We start from the raw sequence: 23,433 nt of genomic DNA on the forward strand, positions 1-23,433 counted from the left end.
CCATCCAGTGGCACTGGAATAGAAATTTTTTCACGCAAAGATTCAGAAATTATTCTTAACCCTTTACATTTTCCATGTTTTTTCTTATTTAAAGGATTTAAGCATCTATTACCCCAAGCTTTGGAAGGTGTCGACATGATTGAAAGCGTAGACCGTATAAGAATAATAGGGCGATGTGCATAATAATATAACATTCCTTCAAAAATATTCGGCTCGGTCTACTTTCTTTATAGGAATCCGGGAGCAAAATCATTTTCGAGAAGCACCGGTAACGAGAACAGCCACCTAGCGGCGTCTAATACAACGTCGCGGCTCTCAGCTCCCGATGTATCGGTGCCCGCCGCGGCGGCGCGGGCGGCACGGATCATGAGTTCGCACACAGAATGAATTGTAACTTACTAAGGAGTGATTTCTCCATCTTGGACTTCCTATACTTTTTTGTTGACAACATTTTCTTCTTTTTTTGGCATTTTTTTTATTGAAATCAAAGATGCCGATCTTAAAAAAAAATTTGAATTTATTATTAATGTTGAAAAATATCAATTAATTAACCTTTTTTATTAATAATGCATAATATATCTCGAAAATGTGTAAAAAATACTTCAAAAATCACTGGTCATTATTTAAAATCGGTAATGTTTACGACAAATTATCGATGTGTGAAGTGTAACATGACGGCCTCAACGCCGAAACTTTAAACCCCTGTAAGTAGACAACGCGTTGGACAAATGTCTAAAAAATTGGTGTGGATAATTATGGTCAATAGGGCAATAGATTGTGCAAATTTCAGCACAATCAAAAAATACATTTTTTTTTAGGTGGATCACTTCGCATGGAATGCCCCATATATGAAATAGAGGTAGGAAAGACCGAAGTAAAAATTGTTTTTTGAGTTTTCGATGCCATTGGTTGATTAGACCCAGCTTTATACGCGATCAGAGGTCCATAATTTTGATCGCATATAAAGCTAAGTCTAATCAACCGAATTTAAAAGAATTATATATGAAATAGGGGTAGAAAAGACCGAAGTAAAAATTGTTTTTTGAGTTTTCGATGCCAATGTGTTGCTTATGTTCGAAAACGTCGAATTTAAATTTTTTGAGGATCGGTTTTGAGGATCGGCTATCCACACATCAAATAACTTAGAGTAGATTGAGGCGAATCGGATTAATATAAGTTTTAAGACAATTCTCGTTAGTGTTTTATTTTAAACGAGCTATTTTATCGTCCTAATTAGTAATCCGATTTGCCTCGGTCTACCCTATACATTTTTTAGGCAGAATCCGGTAAGCCTTTCACTAATCTCCGCCAAATTCAAAACAACCTCTTTTTAATGATACCTTATATATAAGATTACATGTATGATTTGTACACTTTTTAGGCAAAAATTGGTAACCCCTTCACCGATTGTTGCCAAATATTCAACACCAATTTATCTTTAATGATACTCTATCCATAAAAAAAGTGTGCAAGAAACTTGCACATTGCTTCCTCATAGTTTTTTTAGTGTGCAAGTAGAAACTTGCACATTGCTTCTTCATAGTTTTTAAGTGAGCAAGTAGAAACTTGCACATTGCTTTCTTATAGTTTTTAAGTGTGCAAGTAGAAACCTGCATTGCTTCCTCTATGAGAAAGCCAAATTAATAAATATCTACTAATAATTATGCATACAAAAACGGGCTTCTTCATAGAGGAAGCAATGTGCAGGTTTCTACTTGCACACTTAAAAACTATAAGAAAGCAATGTGCACACACAAGTTTCTACTTGCTCACTTAAAAACTATGGGGAAGCAATGTACAAGTTTCTACTTGCACATTTTTTTTTCTTTTTTTTCGTCTTACGTTTTTCTATGTATGCTTTACTTTATGTCCATGCTACGACAGACGTCTCGTTCTTTGTCATCAGCCAAACGCTGCCCTTGCGGCAACCCAATGCGAAATATTAACCATGTAATATTTAATTGCGGATTGTACTGTAGTAAAGCCTTTTATTTAGTCAAATACATTGAGGAAACCTTTCCTCAAACTCCAAGAGATATTCTCCCATTTTTAAATAATCCCCCTCATCAATTCATCCGTCTTCTCCTCGCAACTTGCAAGTCTATGGCTCTCCCCTCTCTCTTAGAAAGAGCCGAAGAGTTTAATCGGAAGATCATGTTAATCGGAGACGGTGAATCGGACCATATCTGCAGTGAGAAAATAATAATCAATATCAAGTCGAAATCGATTTATTCTGAGTCGAAAAGTCGAAAGTTGTACCATAAATCAATCGAAATCGATGAATATTTCAATTACTTTTCGATATACGTTTTCGACGTCAATTAGACATCGACTCGATGAGTCATTTCTCGCTGGGATAATCCACACTCTTTGCATGCTAATACTAAAAAATATAATACATTTTCAAATTTTTTGTTACAAATTAATTTTTACATCCATTCATGTTGTTTTTCCAAAATACAATTAAAACTGACTATGACTTACATTTTGATATGACGTTATATTGCAGCACTCTCAGAATGTTATTTCCTATTTTTATTAACAGCAAAAAAAACAATAATCAAACAATATATATACCTTTGTTAAAATAATCATGAAAAAATTGAACAAAAATATTAAATATAGTAAAAATAAATCACATTTATTACAAAATTTATATATTTTTAATATTGTCAAAATCTAACTTTGTAAACAGCTCCACTGAATTTTGTTAAAATCTAACCTTATTAAGCTTACTAGCTCACTGAATTTTGTTTCAGTGGTTGGCATCACTGTGGTAGTTACTAGTTAAGCTATTTAATTTGACGTCTTATTAATTTATATTTTTTTTTACTTTATTAACACTTACATCGTTATATTTTGCTGACAACGCACTAAGCATGTAAGTCGCTTCTGTTCTTTACTTTTATAGTTCCTTTGTTATTTATAATATTTAAGCGATTGTGATACAAAAACGAAATTCTTTTTCTGCGTAGTCTTCGGTTTCTGACTTGCGGGAACATTGTCACGAATTGCCTGTCGAATGCTTGTGTAAGAATTTACCTAAAGAGGGTCCGAATCTGGACCGAAACGTTGTGATTTTTTATGAATAAATATGCCAGTTATAGTCAACTGAAGTTTGTGATTCTATTTTATATCCAGTGGTGGAAAAAACTTTTCCCTTATTTTTAAATATATTCTTATCACTCATGTTATTGATGATAACCCAGATAGCATGCATGTTGCACATGATATCTTAATGATATCTTAAAGATATCTTAAAATATCTTCTATATCTTAAAGATATCTTTACGACGTCTTATGCGTTACAACATGCATGATATCTGGGAATGAGGTTTTGAAACCGAATCTGCTTTTCGCCTCACAGAGAGTCTGCTTATATACGACTGGATGTATTTTAAATGCGAGAAAGATGCGCCGCCTAGTGGCGTTGTTGGAAGAGCGTAGGCGTTTCCAAGCCGTTTGCGTAAACGCCTTACAAAACGTTCACTGCGCCTCTACAATTCGCCACTTCGAAAGAGCGTTTGCTGAACAGAAGGAAAACGCTTGTGTTACGGAGTCGGGAAAAGCGTTTCTTGGGCGTCTCCAAGCCGTTTGCGTTAACGTTTTACATAACGTTCACTGCGCCTCTACAATTCGCCACATCGAAAAAGCGTTTGCTGAACGGAGTGAAAACGCTTGTCTTACGGCGTTGGGAAAAGCGTTTGCTAAACGTTTGAAAAGTCTAACAGCAAATTCTCTGCACGCAGCGTTTACTGAGCGTTCTCTGAAAAGCGTTGCCTCAGCATTTCAGAACTTTCATGAAACGTTATATACAGTGTTTTATAAGCGTTCTGGAAGCGTTCAAAACCGAACGGCGTTGTGTAAGCGTTTTTATAAAGTTTGAAAGCGTATAAACTCTCAAAAAACCCTCATTGAACGGTTGGCAACGCTTTATAAAGCTTCTTAATTTTCGCCAGAGAATCACCCAGATAACAATTCGTGCGGGGTCATGTTACCTTCACGGCGTGATTATCACACCCTGCATGCACGAACGCATCATGCTCGCTTCACGAAGTGAGTTTGGCATACGTGCGCGCATAGAAGATTACACTATGCCATCACGTGTGATTACACGTGTGATGGTACAGTGATTACGCACACGTGATGGCATATATAGTGATTACGCACACGTGATGGCATAGTGCACACACACGTGATGACATATAAAAATAATATTTAAATATCAGAAAAAATAACAAAAACGTTACAAATACGTATAAATTCGGGTACAATTTATTGTATCAGAATTGTATGCGAATTTGTACATATATAGTCACTATATAGTAGATATATAGTGACAATGTCGCGTCCACCGCCCAGACGGTAGCTCGGCCGAGAGGAAGGTCGGGGATGGCGCCTCGACTTAAGTAGGGGAGGGCTAATTGCGCTAATTATAAGTTAGATTCCGTAGGTGCGACAGGTGGTGCCGAAGCGTAGGATTGACGACGGAAATGTAACGACGTGTGTCGCAACGAGGGAGAGAAGGACACCGAGGGGACGCTGAAGTGAGCGGTTGACCGGCGGGCGGGTCACGCGGGCCCCCGCCGCCAAGGCGCATAGCAGGTCTCGCCCAGCACATCCCTGGCCTCATTGCAGCATAAGGAAGGGGTACGTCACCGCTACCGCCGAGCGAGTGGACGCCCCGGGCGCCTTACCCCGGCGCGGCGGTACTTGGGGGCGCCGAGCAGGATAGCCACGGCCTAGCCAGCCGGGCTAACACTGAGATGGGCCCATACGCCATGACAGCCAGTTGAAATTGTCGCGGGCAGGCAGTGGATGCGAGCGGCGCCGCAAGCAGGGCGGCACGCGCGACAGATCGACGGGGCGGAAAATCGCGAGCCTGGGGGCGCATGCGCGGGGCCCAGCGTGGTCCCGTCGGGCCGGCCGCTCATCACTGTTGAATCAGCCGCAGCCGAGGAGCCACCCCCGGAAAAGTGTCCCGACGCAGCCGGCCAGCAGCGAGCTATTGTAAGATCTCCACTCCGGTACTACCGCGGTAATTAAGGCTCGATCTCGGCCAAGACCCGATCTTGATAATTGCACATATCGATTTGATTACCGCTTACATCGATTAGATTATCTTCTGTATGTGGCTACCGGCTCCCTTTATGGCCGGTGCCGGTTAGATTACCTTGGCATTTTGGTAGAACGTATATTCGTGGGGCGGCCGAGATAGAACCCGGAAAGTATTAGAAAGCCCTCCTCAGAAGCTTTGATGCGGCCGACAGTCAATTTGCGTCTATTGTATCATATTGCGTGTTTGTATCGTGTACGTTGCGTGTCGGGGAATATCATGTACGTTGTGCGTCGTGGAATATTGAGTACGTTGTGCGTCGTGGAATATCGTGTACGTTGCGTATCGTGGAATACCGTGTATGTTGTTGCGAATGTGTCGGGATAGGCGTTAATGCGTGTCGCGATGGAGAGACGTGTCCCGGACCGTGCACTTCGGGAGATATCCGTGCACTCGTGGAGAGCCTCGCGGATACTTTGCGCCGTTGTTCGTGCGGGCAAGTATCGTCGCACTCGCTGGACGGGGAGTGTCGCGGACGTACGATTATTGCGCTATACTCGTTAGGTTGCGCTAGACTTATTCGCGGACACTTTCGGATGTTCGCGTGCGTTGTGTAATTGTCCGGTAGTGCGGGGCCTTCGTGCCCATCGGACAGAGTTGTCGCGGAACCGGAAAAGGGGAATCTCCCGCGAATCGCGTAATCAGGTCCTGGGGCGCGGAGCCCGAAAACTCGTGTAATTGCGTGTTGTGTAGGCGTCCTTTGGCGGTGTCCTTCGCGCCGACGGGGCAGTATTGTTGCGGAACCGAGGGTAGGTTAGCGTAATCGGGCCCCGGCGTGCGAGGCACGATTTGGCGGGAGCACTCGCGAGACGTCGCGTGTGGTCCACACAAGGCTGCGAATGAGACGTCGCGCGTAGCCGAGGAATTACGTCATATTGTCTTGAGATTCGCGGTGAGGCACCGTGGATATTTTGCGTCGCTTATTGTTGTGGATGTTAGGGTTGTATCGTAAACATTTCGTGTCGGTCATTGTGAATATTAGAGTCGTATCGCGGATATTCTGTGTCGCTATTGCGGATATTACCGTGAATATACTGCGGATGTTATCGCGACTATTTTGCGCCGCTTATTGCGGATATTGAGAGACTCGCGGATGTTAGAGTTGTTATCGCGGACATTTGGCGCTGTATCTGTCTTGAGACTCGCGGTGAGAGGCCGTCGCGTTGGATCCGCGGAGGCGAGACCCATGTTATTTGAAATACATTCTTGTTACTGTTACTATTTATTGTGTGCTGATTGTGCTACGCTCCCTCCCCACCTTCCTCGTCCAAAGACGTAACCGACACCCTGAGCTGGCGTTTACGTGAGATATACCTGTCGGGCCGGAAATCGAGTTGTTGAAACGTGGTGCGCGTAATCGCACCTGGCGCTCATTCAGAGTGATTGCGTTTCGAGACATTAGTCGGGAATATAATATCGCGGGTAACGTGGAGCTACCGTCTTCTGGCAGGTAATTTGCGGCAGCGCCCCTTCGGCTAGCGAGACCGAAGGAAATCGGGTCGCAATAGGTATATATAGGAATATAGGTATATATATTATAATATTCGAACATTGATTAATAAAGATTCGAGTTTTATCGATTCAGCCGCATTTTCATCATTTCTTTTTCGCATAAAAACCAACATATATGTATGTATATGTGAGAGCAATTGATGTTTATATGACCTGCACGTATGCAGCACTCACGCGTGCGAGTCATATGAGCATCATTTGAGGACGCATCTGTCTAGCACCATGAGTTCACGCCATGCAAATTATCCGCACGACGTGCACGCATCGTAAGCTCACTTTGCGGGCATTTTGTTATCTGGGCATGATCTCAACACAATCTAGCTTTCATTGAACTTACAAAATATCTCATTAATGATCGAGGATATTTATTTGTATTAGGAGGGCGATTTACGCAAAACGCGTAGAAAATTTGTTCTCTAACATTAGAAAAAAATTTCCTATTCCAAATTGTATACAGTTTAAGCAAAGTTTGAAGATTATAAGCGTGTCTCAATATTTACAAAAATTGGAAAATACTAGCTATGATCAAGATGACGGTGTCTTAATTTATCATTTTTCCTTGACAAGAATACGTTCTTGTAAAACAAATATGAGTCAAGAGGTTGCTGTAATTCCTCTTGAAGTTGAAAACAAGGTTATTTTTTTGAATAATTTAGAAATTAACTCGTTGTATAATGCAAGCAATTATATTTTGTCTAGAATATGTAACACAAATGTAATTTGCGATGACTGTTTAGATTCTGCAGGATCAAAGACATATACAGTGCCTTCCGAAAGTTCGGGGCCACCTAAATAATTTGTAAACGGTTTGAAATATAAAATTAAAATTTATAGGGATACAATGAGATCACAAAGTCTATTATTTAACCACAAAAACACCCACCTTCACACTCCCAGGGGACGGGGGAATGGGGGAGCCAAAAAATCTTAAATGGCATGTGGGGTTGAGTGAAGGCTCGTTCGAAAGGGATTTTCGAGACGAAAACAACGCGATGTCGCCGAGATCTGTACGATTTTTTTTCGCGGAGTTATGATCATTTGAACATAGCAGTCAGCAGAAATAAAGACCTCACGGTTCGTCACTTCCGCGGTAGTTAACGACTTCAAAACCTCTCTGATGTGTGTGTGCGTGTGTGTGTGTGTGTGTGTGTGTGTGTGTGTGTGTGTGTGTGTGTGTGTGTGTGTGTGTGTGTGTGTGTGTGTGTGTGTGTGTGTGTGTGTGTGTGTGTGTGTGTGTGTGTGTGTCAGCAGAGAGGTCTGTACGATTTTTTTCGCAGAGTTATGATTATTTGAACATAGCAGTCAGCAGAGATAAGGACCCCACGGTTCGTCACTCCCACACAGCAGAGAGGATTTGGAGTCGTTAACTACCGCGGGAGTGACGAACCGTGAAGTCCTTATCTCTGCTGACACACACACACACACACACACACACACACACACACACACACACGCACGCACGCACGCACGCACACACACACACACAGCAAAGAGGTTTTGGAGTCGTTAACTACCGCGGAACTGACGAACCGCGGGGTCCTTATCTCTGCTGACTGCTATGTTCAAATGATCATAACTCTGCGAAAAAAAATCGTACAGACCTCGGCGACATCGCGTTGTTTTCGTCTCGGAAATCCCTTTCGAACGAGCTTTCACTCAATCCCACATGCCATTTAAGATTTTTTGGCTCTTTCATCTCCCCGTCCCTCGGGGGTGTGGAGGTGGGTGTTTTTGTGGTTAAATAATACACTTTGTGATCCCATTGTATCCCTATAAATTTTAATCCTATATTTCAAACCGTTCACAAATTATTTAAGTGGCCCCAAACTTTTGGAAGGCACTGTATATAATCCTAACATAAAATTTTCAAATTTAGTACGCCTTAACCCTTATGAAAAAGTACAGTTAACTTTGATGGTTAACACTCAAATTTGAGCGTAACTTTAGTGTTTGTCATCAAAGTTAAGTGTCAACGCTTAAATTTAAGTGTAGATTGAGTGTTGACCATTAATGTTTAGATAACTTGTGGGTTTAATCCTCAATGATGAGTGTATATTGGGAGTTTATTCTCAACGATAAGTGTAAGTTGGGGATTAAGGCTCAATGTTTAGTATAGGTTGGAGATTGATCCTCATCGTTAGATGTTGGTTTGATATTAACAGGGTGTTAACCTTTAATGTTCTATGTTGATTTAATCAGTGTCGCCATGATCCCTTTATCGTTGGGTGTCGTTTAGTTGTTATTGTGTTAATCTTCGTTAAGTGTCAATTGACGGCTTGGTTTATTGGAAATGTGTTTCAGATAAAAGTTGAAAGGTTTGAAGGGGGCCAATAGACGATCTTATTGAATTTTGGATCCAGGCCCTGTATTGAGCCCAATAGGGCCTAAGTCAAATTTCTTAAATAAAAACCCCTATTTTTTATTGTACCATCTTTTTCTATTAATTAATTTGAACAACTTTTGTTTGAAAAATTCTTTTATTTGCTTAATACTTTTTGAGATATTTAAGAAAAACTTGATAACTTTTTCAATATTTAGCTTGTGATATCTTGATGATGGTTTGCCAGAGAAAAAAGTGGTACAGAGGACTTTTTAACTTAATTTTATTTCAAAAATGTGCTGTTGCAATAGTATACTCCAATTTTTTTTAAATATTTGTGTATATGCATCTTCTTGGAGTGTTTACAAATATTTAAAAAAATTGAAGTGCTATTGCATTACAGCATATTCTTAAGACAAAATCAAGTCAAAAAGTCCTCTATACCACTTTTTCCTCTGGCAAACAATTATCAAGATATCATAAGCTAAATATTGAAAAAGTTACCAAGTTTTCCTTGAATATCTTAAAAAGTATTAAGCAAATAAAAAAATTTTTTTTTGTAAAAATAACTACACATAATAAAGACAAAATTCACTTCAAAGAAACTCTTTCTGTCGCTCACCTATCTAAGAATTCTAGACAAACCTGCCGTGTTTGCCATTATTTTTTAAACATAATTAAATTAAATAAAAAAATAAATAATTAAAAATAAATATTAAAGATAAAAAATAAAAAAGTTTTTATATATAGGCACCTATATACAGGCATTATACTAATTATAATTGTATTCAGCAGTTAGCTGCTTTGCAACTGCAGTTGTAAAATTCGTGAATTTGATTGGTGTATTACTCTTAGTTTTGGCCAAAATTAAAAGCATACACCAATCACATTCACAACTTTTACAACAATTGCAAAGTAGTTTTCTCTGCTGAACAGCTTTTTATTACTTACGTTATACGTATGAGCCGCCATTTACTGCGCGTGCGCAAACAACCCGGCAACCAAGCAACGACTTGAATATTTTGTTGAGCACCGACGGCGCCAAACAACAATACTGCAATTGGATATAAGTCCGTGATCGGAACTTCGGAAGGCTGTTAATAGACTAAAATAAGGTAGAGAATAACGTAAGTCGCGAAAGGCTATATATTTTACAGTCTTTTACGTCTTACGTTTTTTTATGTATGCTTTACTTTATGTCCACACTACGACAGACGTCTCGTTCTTTGTCATCAGCCGAACGCTGCCCTAGCGTCAACTTAATGCAAAATATTAACCATGTAATATTTAATTGCGGATTGTACAGTAGTAAAGCTTTTTATTTAGTCAAATACATTGAGGAAACCTTTCCTCAATCTCCAAGAGATATTCTCCCATTTTTAAATAATCCCCCCCATCAATTCGACATCCGTCTACTTCTCCTCGCAACTTGCAAGTCTATGAATCTCCCCCCCTTAGAAAAAGCCGAAAAGTTTAATCGGAGGATCATGTTAATCGGAGACGGTGAATCGGCCCATATCTGCAGTGAGGAAATAATAATCAATATCGAGTCGAAAAGTCATCGAAAGTTGTGCCATAACCCTTTATAGTTTGACAATAATCAGGTGTATATAAGTTGCTTGCAAAAATGTTGAGATTTTATCATTATAATTAGCATAATATATATTAGCAATAAGGGCAGCAGTGTGGTTTAGTGATAGAGCGCCAGACTCGTAATCTGAGGAACCAGATTCGAGTCCACTAGAGCCATGTAAGCATGGAATGTTTTTCCGATAGCGGCGCCACTTCGTGCAAGATAGGCTCTTGAACGGAGAAAACTGGGCTCCGTCTTTCGGAAAGAGACGTTATGCCGTTGGTCCAAAAAGTTAAAGTGAGAGGGGAAGGATAGTATTGGTAGTAGATTGCGAACCCTACAGGGATATGCAATAAATTACGAAAATATATTAGCAATAAGACATAATAAGAAATATTAATTAAAAATATTTGATATTTACCATAATTTTTGTTTTGCATTATTTTAGAAATTTTTTTCCAAGCATTATCTTTAATTATTATATATTTTAAATCTTTGTGTCTTTTATTGTACAGAAATAGCCGTTCTCTATATAATTCAATTAGAAAAGCATCACTGTCTTTGTTCGAGATCGCGAATGCTCGAGATCACAAATGCTCTTAAATATTCTTATTCTCATTTAGACGACTGTGTCATGAGTCACAGCGGATCGCCCCTTGTTTGTTTCGCGCTCACGTTATAAGAATTATTCTCCGTACGAAGCCGAGTCACTCTCTGGCACGGTGGTCCTTTCGACGATCAATAATTACGAGGACAATGGCTATGTGCATCTTCGATATTCACTTCGAGAAGCTTCTATTCCATGATATTTTGACCTTAGCTAAGCATTCGTCATCTCTGGCACGTTCTTTGTCTCGGGCGGTTATAAAAACCCATAGAACCTACAGCGCGCCGTCATTCGTCAACAGTGTGTCAGTAGATGAAGATCTGTCATCGATCGATATTGTGATGGTCAGTTCTCATTCACGCGCGGGTTATTCAACACTACAAGCGAGAAAATGTTGATATAGAATTCGCTTAAACCGCCCGCGTTTTCAAGTTCACTTAAATTCAAATACATTTATAAATTATGTCATTCTTTGATTTCGGCATTATTTTTGATTGTTAAATAAACTGTTGTGTTACTGCAAGCTTCTGGTGTTAGTGGTCTCTCATGTACTATCCCTCCTTACTCACACGCGCGCGAACAGTCTTTTTCTTTTATAAAAATATTATTTTCATTTTTATTTGACACTTCATTGTCTGTACAATATGTATTATTAGATTTACAATAGTGATGATCTTCCATTTTTACTAAAAGGAATTAATAAAAGGATATAGATAACATTATAGATAATATACGTACATACATATAGATTTTGTTAAATGTTATACACACACACAAATAATTAACAAGATTTTTAAACATATATAATACTATTAAATCAAATAATATTTAATTTAGTAGAACATTTTATTTATAAGTACATTAGATAAATTTCTTTGAACAAAAAAGTTAGGTTATATTCACAGTTATTGAAATATATTTCGAATATGAAATATTATTATTACATATTTATAAGTTTAAAATGTATTATGTTATAACTATTTATAAAATATTCATTATTAATTGTATAATAGAATTGTTATTTGTGTTTATACATATACATACGTTTTACGTTTATTCCTTAAAGGCTCATCTACAATGAGTTGTATCGTAATCGCAGATCATAAGTCATACCGGCCATAGAGCGCGTTCAGAAGAACAAATCGCTCAGTACCAATCGAACCTGATTGGCTGTTACTTTTAGAACCAACAAATCAACGTACAGTTTTGACAACTCAGCAGTCGTTCTGCTGAACGCGGCCTAATAGTAACCGCATCGTATTCAGGCGTATCTCTATCGTAATTCAGTCATGCGTCGTATAGCCGTCGTAAGTCATAGATCGTAGGTATTGGCCAAGTGCCAATATTTATGACACCGACTGACCGACTTACGACATGGTTACGACCAACCAATGAGAGACAGAGTAGGATTCGGTGGTCATGTTGACGACGTAATAAGTACAAATATTTCTCTTTATTGTAATCATAAGCAAGTACAGATGTACATGTAGATAACAGATAACAAAACAGAATATAAAATCCTTCAGCACAATAGAAAAGTAACCACTTTTAGAAAAATAACCCTTCTGTAGCACAAATAGAAAAGTAACCACTTAAGATATGAGAATAGGCTTCTAAACATAAAATTTGTATCTCTCCATGCAATGCCATGGATGCTAACATGACAAATACCATGAGTAATTAAAAAAAAAAGTAAATGTATGAGGCAATATATGTAATATGTTCGAATATAAACATAAATGCTTCAAGCGATAGATAATATGTATGAATATACAAATAAGTGCTCTTGCCCTGTTTAAAATAATAGGTAAAATATGATCAGATTACATTTTATTACATTCAATTTTAATTTAAATTAATAAAAACCTTATTAATTTGCATTTAAATTGAATATAATGAAATGTAACGTGATCATATTCTATTTCTTATTTGAAACAGGGTGAAGTAATACATAATATTTAAAAATGAACTACAGGCACTATTTTTGGTCTCAACATAACTCAAATAAATCAAGAGAGCCTCTCTATTTTAAATGAAATAAAAAATAAATACTGCTCTCAAGGTATTCTATACGTAAAATAATAATAACAATGTATAAGATAATCATACTTATAATAATAATACTTGGCACAATACTCTTTGGTCTCATCTACATACATAATGACTGAACTTAAGTTAACACTGAAGAGAAACTAACTAGTACGTCAAACAAATAGCATAATCGACTGGGGATGGAATGAAGTAGCATTAGAAGAGCGTGATGATCCTGCGGCGGCTGATGTGGACTTTGCAACATTGCAACATATTAGGCCTGTTAAAATTTGCCACTTGAGCACCAATATGCCAAATGCATTTTCGATGACTCTCTCGACAGACGGTAGTTAAAAATTCTTTGCGGTATTGTGAGTGCTCGCAAAGCAGGATCCACATCAGCAGCTGCAGGATTTTCATCAGGCTCTTCTAATGCTGCTCTATTTGGGGCTTCATCTTCTTGCATATCTTGCCTCCTACGTCCTTTCGGCTTTGCATATGGCCGCATCATATAAGGTTTTAAGGGGAAAGCTTCATCTCCAACAAACGAAAATGAAAATGGTTCAACCCCACCTGGTAGGGGCTCTGATAGAGGTACATCCGCAGTTCCTTGCTCCAAAGCAGTTCCAAAATTGCAGTTGGCCCAAATTGCACTATCACTCATTGAACCTGAGAAGTTATAGTTTCTTTCAATTGGCAGTCAAGAAGCAGTGGTCAGAGATCAGAGGAATGTTCATACAAAGCTGAATGTTTTTAATAAACAGTTCACAAATGCACTTACCATAAAATCCTAGGTCCACCCACGTGAATACATAATTTGCATCACATGCAGCCATCAGAACAATGGAAAAGAACTTCTTGTAATTGAAAAACTGAGAACCGGAATTTTTGGGTGCCTTGAATCTCACATGTTTTCCATCAACGGCGCCTATGCAGTTTGGAAAATTGCACTTCTGCCAAAACCCATCAGCTACATTCCTCCACAAATCTTTGGTCATTGGTGGCAAATAAATTGGCTGTAGAGCACTGATTATGGCCTCGCATGTCTCAGGTATGATTTTGTACGTAGTTGATCTACCGATCCTAAAAAACCACTTCTTTCCCCACACGCTGTCAGCGTGTGCCAAATACCTGCACAAAAATACAATTACACACATAACTTGATGTTCATTGCACAGTTCAATTTACCATTGTCTGACAAAAATTAATACAAACCCCAGAGTGAGTGCAAGTCGAAGTTCAGGAGGAAACGGACATCTATTGCTTCTCTTTTGCAGGAATGGCGTCACTTTGTCCAGAAGCCAATCAAATTGTTCAGGTGTCATTCTAGTGTACTGCTTGAATTCTTCATGATCCGTCGTTTTCAGCTCCTGAAAAAGACGTTGGAACTGTCCCAAATCGTTGAATTGATTGTTGAGTGGACGCCGCCACCATCGCCTAGAACACAATTTTTGAACATTAAACATAATTATATTAATTGTGCACAAACTAGGAACCACAAGATACACGTTTCTCACGAGGTCCAAAAATGAGAAACTTGCAAAATAAAATTGTGTGGGCATACTAACCTAAATTCTCTTTTTTTCGCTAGACGGTATAACATTATATTAAAACGGTGGCACATTAACATGAGCAAAAAGAGTAACATTAACTCTTCCTCGTCCATTTTGAGTAAATATATGCTCGGTTGCACTAATAAAATATGTTTATGCAGTACAAGTACTTTCGTAGATTCTTGTATGTAACGTTGTAAAGAAATGCCACCAGCCAAAACGTCCCTGAAAGTTTCCGAAACAGCCCGTCTCTCATTGGTTGTGCTATTGAGCAGTTTAGTTCTAATGAACTGCTGAACGCGCCCTATAATTTATGACTTATGACTTACGAATACGATATGACTTACGATACAACTCATTGTAGATGGGCTTTAAAACGTCGCGTATACTACACAATAGAGTCCTATATTAGTAGAGAGACTTGTTTCTCCTTCTTGGATTGGTCGGTTATAGACCAATAGACAGCAAGGCGTACGATCATAAGATGGCGGCGGCGGCAGAGTGGGAATTACAAACTTCTATACAGGATGTATCATTTTAAGTGATTCAGCTGAATATCTCTTAAAGTAAAAGAGATTGAAAAAATTGTTTCAGACAAAAGTTGTTTGGTTCAAAGGGGGACATAAGATGGTGTCATTGATTTGACGATAGATGGTTGTTTAAAGCTCACGTAAACACACCTTTAATTTCTTAAATGGAAACCCCTATTTTTCAATGCATATTCTTGTAGCTAATCTCGCCAGCTTTTCAAAACACTATAATAAAGTATTTTTTCGTTAAGAACTTTTGGAATTATAAGGCTTGAAAGTTCTAGTATTTTGACATAAAATACAAAATATCTTGTAAAACATTAAGTTTTCGGTAATGTTACCTTAATACTTTTATGCGCAGAATAATGAGACAAATCAATTGGTATGAAAAAAAGACATAGTTGCTTTTAAGAAAAAGTATGCAGATGCGTGTTGCAAATTACATATTTTTTCTTAAAGAAACTATGCTTTTTTTTCATATCAATTGATTCGTCTCATTATTCTGTGCATAAAAGTTTTAAAGTAACATTACCAAAAAAATTAATGTTTTACAAGATATTTTGTATTTTATGTCAAAATACTAGAACTTTCATGCCTCATAATTCCAAAAGTTCTTAACGAAAAAATACTTTATTATAGTGTTTTGAAAAGCTCTCAAGATTAGCTACAAGAATACGTATTGAAAAATATGGGTTTTCATTTAAAAAATTAAAGGTGTCGTTCACGTGAGCTTTAAACGATTATTCATGGTCAAACCAATAACACCATTTTATGTCCCCCTTCTAACCAAACAACTTTTGTCTAAAACAATTTTTCTAATCTCTTTTACTTTAAGAGATATTCAGCTGAATCACTTAAAATGATACACCCTGTATATTGTTCCTACTTCTGATTGGTTGATTACAGCCGGTCATGTTAGGCCCGCATTATACAACTAACAGTGTTGACTAAAGTTTATAAATGCATATCATTATTTCTTGTGATCAAGGTAAATAGAAATATATTTTCTGTGTTGTTAAATAACTGCAGAAGACTTTACTGACATTGTGGGTTGCTAATTGTGCCCTGCATACATATATGCAGCCTAATCTTTTCATTCTGTCGGATTCTCATTATAATTCGTTTATTTAATCTATTTCAGATGAGGCACTGTTCAGTTAGTGGCTGCAATGTAAAAGAAAAGCAAGGCCTTATATTGTTTCAACCGAAAGAACCAAAAAGGCGTGCAAAATGGATTTCATTAGTGAACCGTTCAAATTGGCAACCTTATACAAATAGCACAGTTTGCGAAGTACGGCCGTACGTTCCCGAATCGAGCAACGCGATTGGTCGAAATTTTACTGTTACTGTTACGAAAAAGTGTGTGTCCGGGCCTTAATATTGTACGGGTATACGAGCATAAGATGGCAACGGCAGCAAAGCGGGGGTAAAGTTTGCGTCTCTCTATTAATATAGGACTCTACTACACAAGACAGGAAACATTAACACAGTAGTATTGTGCGTTACATAAGACAAAGACTTAAGGCATAAAACACTGCCTTAAGGTTATAAGACAGCCATTCTGCTTAGGCCTTTACCTTCAAGTGATGGTTAACCTTCAAGTGATAGTTAAATTAACCTTCAATCACCCATACAGCACAGAAACCTTTCAGAGATATTTAAAAAATGTTTCATCTGCTGGAGTTGAAACATAGTTACAGTAGCATAGATGATAGCTGTTGGATCCTTAAATGATTAAGACCGAGTAAGTAACAATAAGTATATTTCAATGTGGAGTACAGTCGGAAGCGTGCCCACGTAACGAACAGAGAGCCACGTCAGCGGGAAGACAAGATGTCCGCGGCCGTGTCGATGCGCGGCGTCCTGCGCCGGGCGCGCTCTTTTGGCTCGACCGGAGCGTGCTGCCTTACGTGTCAGTGGGCCGTACTTGTATATGTAACATCTCTTTCTTCTTGGAATAGTCCTAGGATCCGCATTTTTCTGCCTAGAACTTAAATACACTGGGCAACAAAATTATCGCAACAAAAATTTTCGTCAAAAATTTGCCCAACTTCAAATAAACACAACTCTGCGAAAAATTGTCATATCTGAAAGTTTTTTTTTTATTTTAAAGGGTGAAGTCTGTACTTTAAGAAACCATTGTTCGATTTTGAATTTAGCCTCCCCCCTCTCGTCGTTCTTCCAAAAGTAAGGACGTGTTTTTTCTCCAAAAAATTGCATACTTTGACACATTCTACAGAGTAAAATAAATTTTTTTCGTAACTATCATAGCAACCATCGTAAAATATAGACTTTTCCCTGCAAATTAAAAAACAATAAGTCCGTACGATTTTTTTTTGCCGAGTTATGGCTTATCAAAGTTACCTATGCATTTTTTGAGCATTCAATCACCGCCAATATTAGCATTACCCGATGGACACCACGGGGAGGTTGCTGGTCGGATTTTGCCCATCGTGTGTGTGTGTGTGTGTGTGTGTGTATGTGTGTGTGTGTGTGTGTGTGTGTGTGTGTGTGTGCGTGCGTGCGTGCGTGCGTGCGTGCGTGCGTGCGTGCGTGCGTTCGATAAGATTTAAATCTGGGCTTACCGGTGGATGTGGTAGCATCTCGATGTTGTTTTCTTCGAAAAAACCACATCCACCGGTAAGCCCAGATTTAAATCCTATCGAACATGTGTGGGATATAATGGGAAGAAGGCTTCGAGATTTGGAGAGACCGCCAACAAATTTCCAACAACTAGCTGCGGCATTACAGCGAATTTGGCATGAAATTCCTCAAGCCACAATTAGAAACTGCATCAATATGCGTGAACGTCTGCAAGAAGTCATTCAACGTCGAGGCGGAAATACGCAGTTTTAAGTGCAAACGTACCTACAGCCCTCCCTCCCACCCAAAACACACGCACACACACACGCACACACACACACACACGATGGGCAAAATCCGACCAGCAACCTCCCCGTGGTGTCCATCGGGTAATGCTAATGTTGGCGGTGATTGAATGCTTAAAAATGCATAGGTAACTTTGATAAGCCATAACTCGGCGAAAAAAATCGTACGCACTTATTTTTTTTTAATTTGCAAGGAAAAGTCTATATTTTACGATGGTTGCTATGATAGTTACAAAAAAAATTTATTCTACTCCGTAGAATGTGTCAAAGTATGCAATTTTTCAGAGAAAAAACACGTCCTTACTTTTGGAAGAACGGCGGGAGGGGGGGAGACTAAATTCAAAATCGAACAATGGTTCCTTAAAGTACAAACTTCACCCTTTAAAATGAAAAAAAAAAAACTTTCAGATATGACAATTTTTCGCGGAGTTGTGCTTATTTGAAGTTGGGCAAATTTTTGACGAAAATTTTTGTTGCGATAATTTTGTTGCCCAGTGTAGATATAAATTTTGTTAAAGGAAAAAACGATCAATCATGGCAGGCCCTTGTGAACGCTTGTCTCGAGTAGACTATCTCGGTAGCGATTTCGGCTCCCTTCAACGCATTTTCTCTTCGGTCTTGCACGGCGTAACCGCTCCTCTTCCCCCTTATTTGCCGCTTCTCTCTCTATAGCTGGTCAAGCATAGAAGACGGTCAGTCTTCTCCTGTGCAATGTATTGTCTCGGAGTCGAAGAAAGGCAAACAAATCTTTGCGGCCGGTAGTTCGACCAGTTGATCCACGTTCCTTTTGTGAATTAGTCCGGTGTCTGTTTCTTTTACGATGTACGTACGTTTTCCTAGACATTTCTCAATTGTAGCCGTTGTCCACTTAGGGCCCGTTGCTCTATAATTTCTCATCCGGACCTTTGTGTTTAACGGGATTGTTCGAATTCGCAAATAAGACTCAACTTCCTCTTCTGTTTCTTCATCCTTCGTTGGCCTCATTTTGTCCAACGCTGTTCTTAGTCTGCGTTCAAACATTTCTTCTGCCGGACTTTTTCCTGTTGAGGAGGATGGCATAGTATGCTGTTTTAGAAGAAATCGGGCTATTTTTACTTTCCAATCTCCGTCTGTTAATTTCTTCAGCGATTTTTTTGTGGTTTGTACCATCCTCTCCGCCTGTCCGTTTGCCTGTGGGTTATATGCTGCGGTGTGCAACCATTTAATGCCGTTTTACGAGTAGAAATCTCTTATCTCCGTGGAGGCAAATGCTGTGCCGTTGTCGCTAACGATAGTATCCGGAACTCCGAATGTAGCGAAGAGTTGTCGTAATTCTTGGATTACTACAGCTGAGCTCGGAGATGGAACTCTTTTTACCTCTAACCATTTCGTTACTGCATCCACTGTAATAGGGAACGTTTGTCCCTCAATTGGACCTGCAAAATCAATATGCAGGCGACTCCATGGTTTCTTCGGTGGCTTCCATTGTCCCGTAGGCGTTTTTGCAGGTGCGGATTGTACCTTCCATACATGCTTTACAATTCTTGACTAATAATTCGATGTCTGTATCAATTCGAGGCCACCATGCATACGACCGCGCAGCAGCTTTAGTGCCACAAATTCCGGGGTGATTTCCATAGATATTCATAGATAGCAGATATTCAAGGACGGTCTGTCTTAAATCTCCCGGTAGAACTACTCGACTGCTCCATAATATACATTCTTTGTATAGTGACAGTTCTTGTCGTTTAGTCCAAAACTGCTTAAATTCCGGTGTCACTTTTGCAGGCCAGCCTTTTCTTAGCCATTGTTTTACTTGGCGTAACGTCGGATCAGATTTTGTTTGTTCAGCTATCTCTTGTGCAGTGATTAGTCTTTTTTGTGCGTTTTCGATCATCATCACTTCGCCGAAAATTTTTTCGTCTTCTTCGATGACGTCGTCGAGAGGCAAATGACCTTGAAAACATATATCAAAGTCATTGAAATCGGTGAAATCGCCCTTTTTTTAGACATTTACCCAAAATGCAGAGAGTTTCATGAAATTTTAATATGTTGTTCTGGAATGCAAAATAGAATTATGTGAATTTTTTGGGAATTTTTCACTGTTCCGTTTTGAAAAAAATCTACTCCAAAAATTGTACTTTTAACATAGGTTTTTATGGAAAATGCATATTGCATACCTTCAGAATGAAATAAGTGCAAGAAAAAATGCAAATGACAAGGAAAAAAAATATGCACATGTAACTTAATAATTTACAAATAAATGAGCGAAAGAAAGGGGAAAATTACCGCACATTTTGTAGAAAAATTAATTATTAAAGCATAAATTGCTTAATTTTTTGTCTGCTAGAAATGAACGCAAGCAAATAATGGCAACTTGGCAACACACCCGCTTAGGGTGCACCTCCCCGGTGGACCGCTCCGGTAAATGCTACCGGTGCGGGGAGGAAAGCCGGGCCGGCCTTTGTCCTGCGGCTGCCCCAAGATGTTCGCTATGCGCGGACTTGGGGGTGCAGGCTGGGCACTGTCTGGGGGGGTGGGGTGCGCGGACGGCGCGAAGACAGGGGGACGGGGGCCGCCACAGGACCCAGGGGGGACACCCCTTCGGGCGGCGGCCCCCCTCCCCCTGAACGGTCTTAGACCGTGGGAGGGAGGCGGGGGCGGGAGGGCTGGCTGACTTTGATCTGCCTGTCCCCCCTACCCGCCGCCGAGCCGGCCGTTCGATTGGCGAACCTTGGTTTGCTGGTTGATCGGTCGGCTAATTCTGGTCCGCGATGAAATGGCTCGGGCGGGTTCCCCATGGGGGAGTCGCCACAGGTGCCTTCCTCCGTGGACCACTGGGGGTGGGGCTGGGGTAAAGGGGTGAAGGGGGATTAAGAAAGGTAATCTACAGCGGCGGGAGGTATGCTGCGGTCCCTCTCGGGGTGTGCCACCTTGTCGCGGTGAGAGGGCTCCCTGTCTCCGTGATCTACTGGGGTAGTATTAGCGTTCTCGGACACTGGGAGAACCCGGTAGAGATGAGCAGGGTCCAAGAGCACACCGAACAGGCGTCCTTCCCAGATGGGGAGTTACGCCTGCTCCATGGGGTCCGGCGCTCCCGCCAGGGTGAGACACTATGTGTGTCTCTCGCTGGCTCTTAATGCGTCGGTAGGGAATGGCGACCCTGAATGCAAACGCCCGGTCGGCTGGGACCGCTAGGAGAGGATATCCTCTCCGCCAGCTTAGGGGAGACAACCCCGAATGAAAAACACGGGAGGGGAGGAAGGGGGCCCCGTTCCCATCACCTATCCATTGCGCGCTGGTGCTCCGGCGGGATGGGGGATGGCATCGCTCATTTATTGCACGCCGGTGCTCCGGCAGGATGGGGGATGGCGGGGTTCCTTCTCTTCTGCGGCCGTGCAAGGAAAAGTAGAAAATCAAATAAAAAGGGGGGAGAGGCATAGTCCGCGGAAGGTAGGAGTCCGTGACCAGAATGCTGGCCCGGAGTAGGGAGGAGAATCGGGCAGGCCGCCAGAACGTATTTCTGGGTCTGGGCCGCCCGGATAGGGGTTTCGTTGTCCGCGGGGCCGCCGGGACGTACTCCCGGGTATGGGTCCGCGGACGTCGTTGCCCACTTGGAGGCTTCCGGGTGTTGTGGGTCTGGTAGGTTCTTTCGGGGTTCTGGCATCAATCGTGGGTGCGGCAAAGGGTACAGAAGATAAACATAGTTATGGCATTCTATGGCTGCAACATAGTACAGGGGCCCGTCGCCGCTTAACCAGTATGCGAGGGCTGCCCCACCATGTTGCGAAAATCCCACGGCGCGTGTGCTGCCGGCTGGTGACCGGATAGGGCCGTACAAGTTGCCGTGGGGAGCACTCCCGAGGCCACTGCCGCCCTGTGACCGATGCTTTCGGACCCCGAGTACAGGGACTCGCTGGATCGCCTGGAGGATAAAGGGTAGGTGAGCACTGGTTGCTCACACATACACACACACGTATACTTGTCCACTCCCACACTCACATTCACACATATACGTACACACAGACACGGAAGGAGGAGTACATTTATTTATTTATTTATTGAAACAAAAATGACGAGTACAAACAAAGAGATTTTAAACAAAAATTCTAATCTCGCTAAGGTTCCTACCCCGAGTGTGAAGGAGAACATCGCTGTCGAGAGCGATAGCGCCATCAGCAAGGTGTGGCGAAGGTGGAAACCAGGCTCGGCGAAGGAGAAGGCGATGGCGGTAGCTTCCGGAATAAAGGGGAGCACCTCCGTGGCATTCGCAACCCCGATGGCGCCGGCTGGAACGCCGGGATCTTGTAAGCGGAAGGCATTGGCCAGGTCAGCCTTGGCGGCCTCGATGTCGTCAGTGACATCGGCGTTGGCTGGTGGCCTGTCCAGGATCACCTCAGCAGCATCGATAGGGGCGGCGGTATCGGTAGCGAACGGCGGCGGCATTAGCGATGCCCAGCGGTAGTGTCTGCGCTGGTATCGGTATACAAAACCGGGAACGAGTCCACGGGGCTCTCGGATGAGCAGTACCGTGAGGAGGAGGAGCGTAGGCAGGAGGAAAAGACGACAGACCCCGATGTGGAGGCGGCCCTTTCCAAGAAACGAAAAAAGCTCCGCAATGAGGCCCGGGCGGAGGTGAAGAGCGTCTCCACGTCGGACCTTGCTCTGAGGGTGCTCGAATCTGTGAGCACCATAGACAAGATCAACAGGACGACCGCACGCCTCAGTGGGACCGTAAAGAAGGCCTTCAACATAACCGCCTCCACCATCGAGGCGGCTGCGTGTGAGCTAGCGAACCGAGCCCAGGGGAGCTCCCCGGACGGTAGAGAAGCCAAGTTGGAGATTTTGAGGGGCGAGATTTCCTCCCCAGCTAGAGGAGGTGAGGCGGGGCCAGGCGCCCCCTCGGAAGGAGGTCGCCGTTGGGACGTCCTTGGACGACGAACTGACGGCCGCCTCCGGGGAGGGGAAGCGCCTCCTCAAAAAGAGGAGGGTAAAAACACCGAGCCCCGGCCAAACTAATCCGGGCCCGAGGTCTAAAACGGGCCTGCAGATGCAGACCATGGTGTTAGAAGACAGGTGTAACATTGCGCATAATGGCGGCCGGAGAATACGACAGCCAATCAATGTTTATCCAAAATGTGGCGCCACATTTAAATGCAGCCTTAGTCACAGTTTGTGACAAAAATGCAAAAAAAAAATATTTGTAAATATAATACGAAACCTCACAAATTAATAAAAAAAATTTAATACATAATATACTAATGATAAAAAAACAATTTCTACATTAATAAGTAAATGAAGAATAAATATTGCAAATAAAATAT

The 23,433-nt window shown here is 41.2% G+C and overlaps 1 protein-coding gene across 1 annotated transcript in view; it reads left to right on the forward strand.

Moving 5' to 3' along the window:
• LOC139813476 (uncharacterized) overlaps nucleotides 1-23,433 on the forward strand; it is a 396,598-nt gene that overhangs the window by 140,652 nt on the left and 232,513 nt on the right. Inside the window, exon 4 of the mRNA XM_071778985.1 lies at nucleotides 23,166-23,185. Within this exon, the coding sequence (XP_071635086.1) occupies nucleotides 23,166-23,185 (20 nt within the window). The remainder of the gene's footprint in view (nucleotides 1-23,165; nucleotides 23,186-23,433) is intronic.

Source organism: Temnothorax longispinosus, chromosome 5, assembly GCF_030848805.1.
Source record: "Temnothorax longispinosus isolate EJ_2023e chromosome 5, Tlon_JGU_v1, whole genome shotgun sequence".
Classification (NCBI taxonomy): Eukaryota; Metazoa; Arthropoda; class Insecta; order Hymenoptera; family Formicidae; genus Temnothorax; species Temnothorax longispinosus.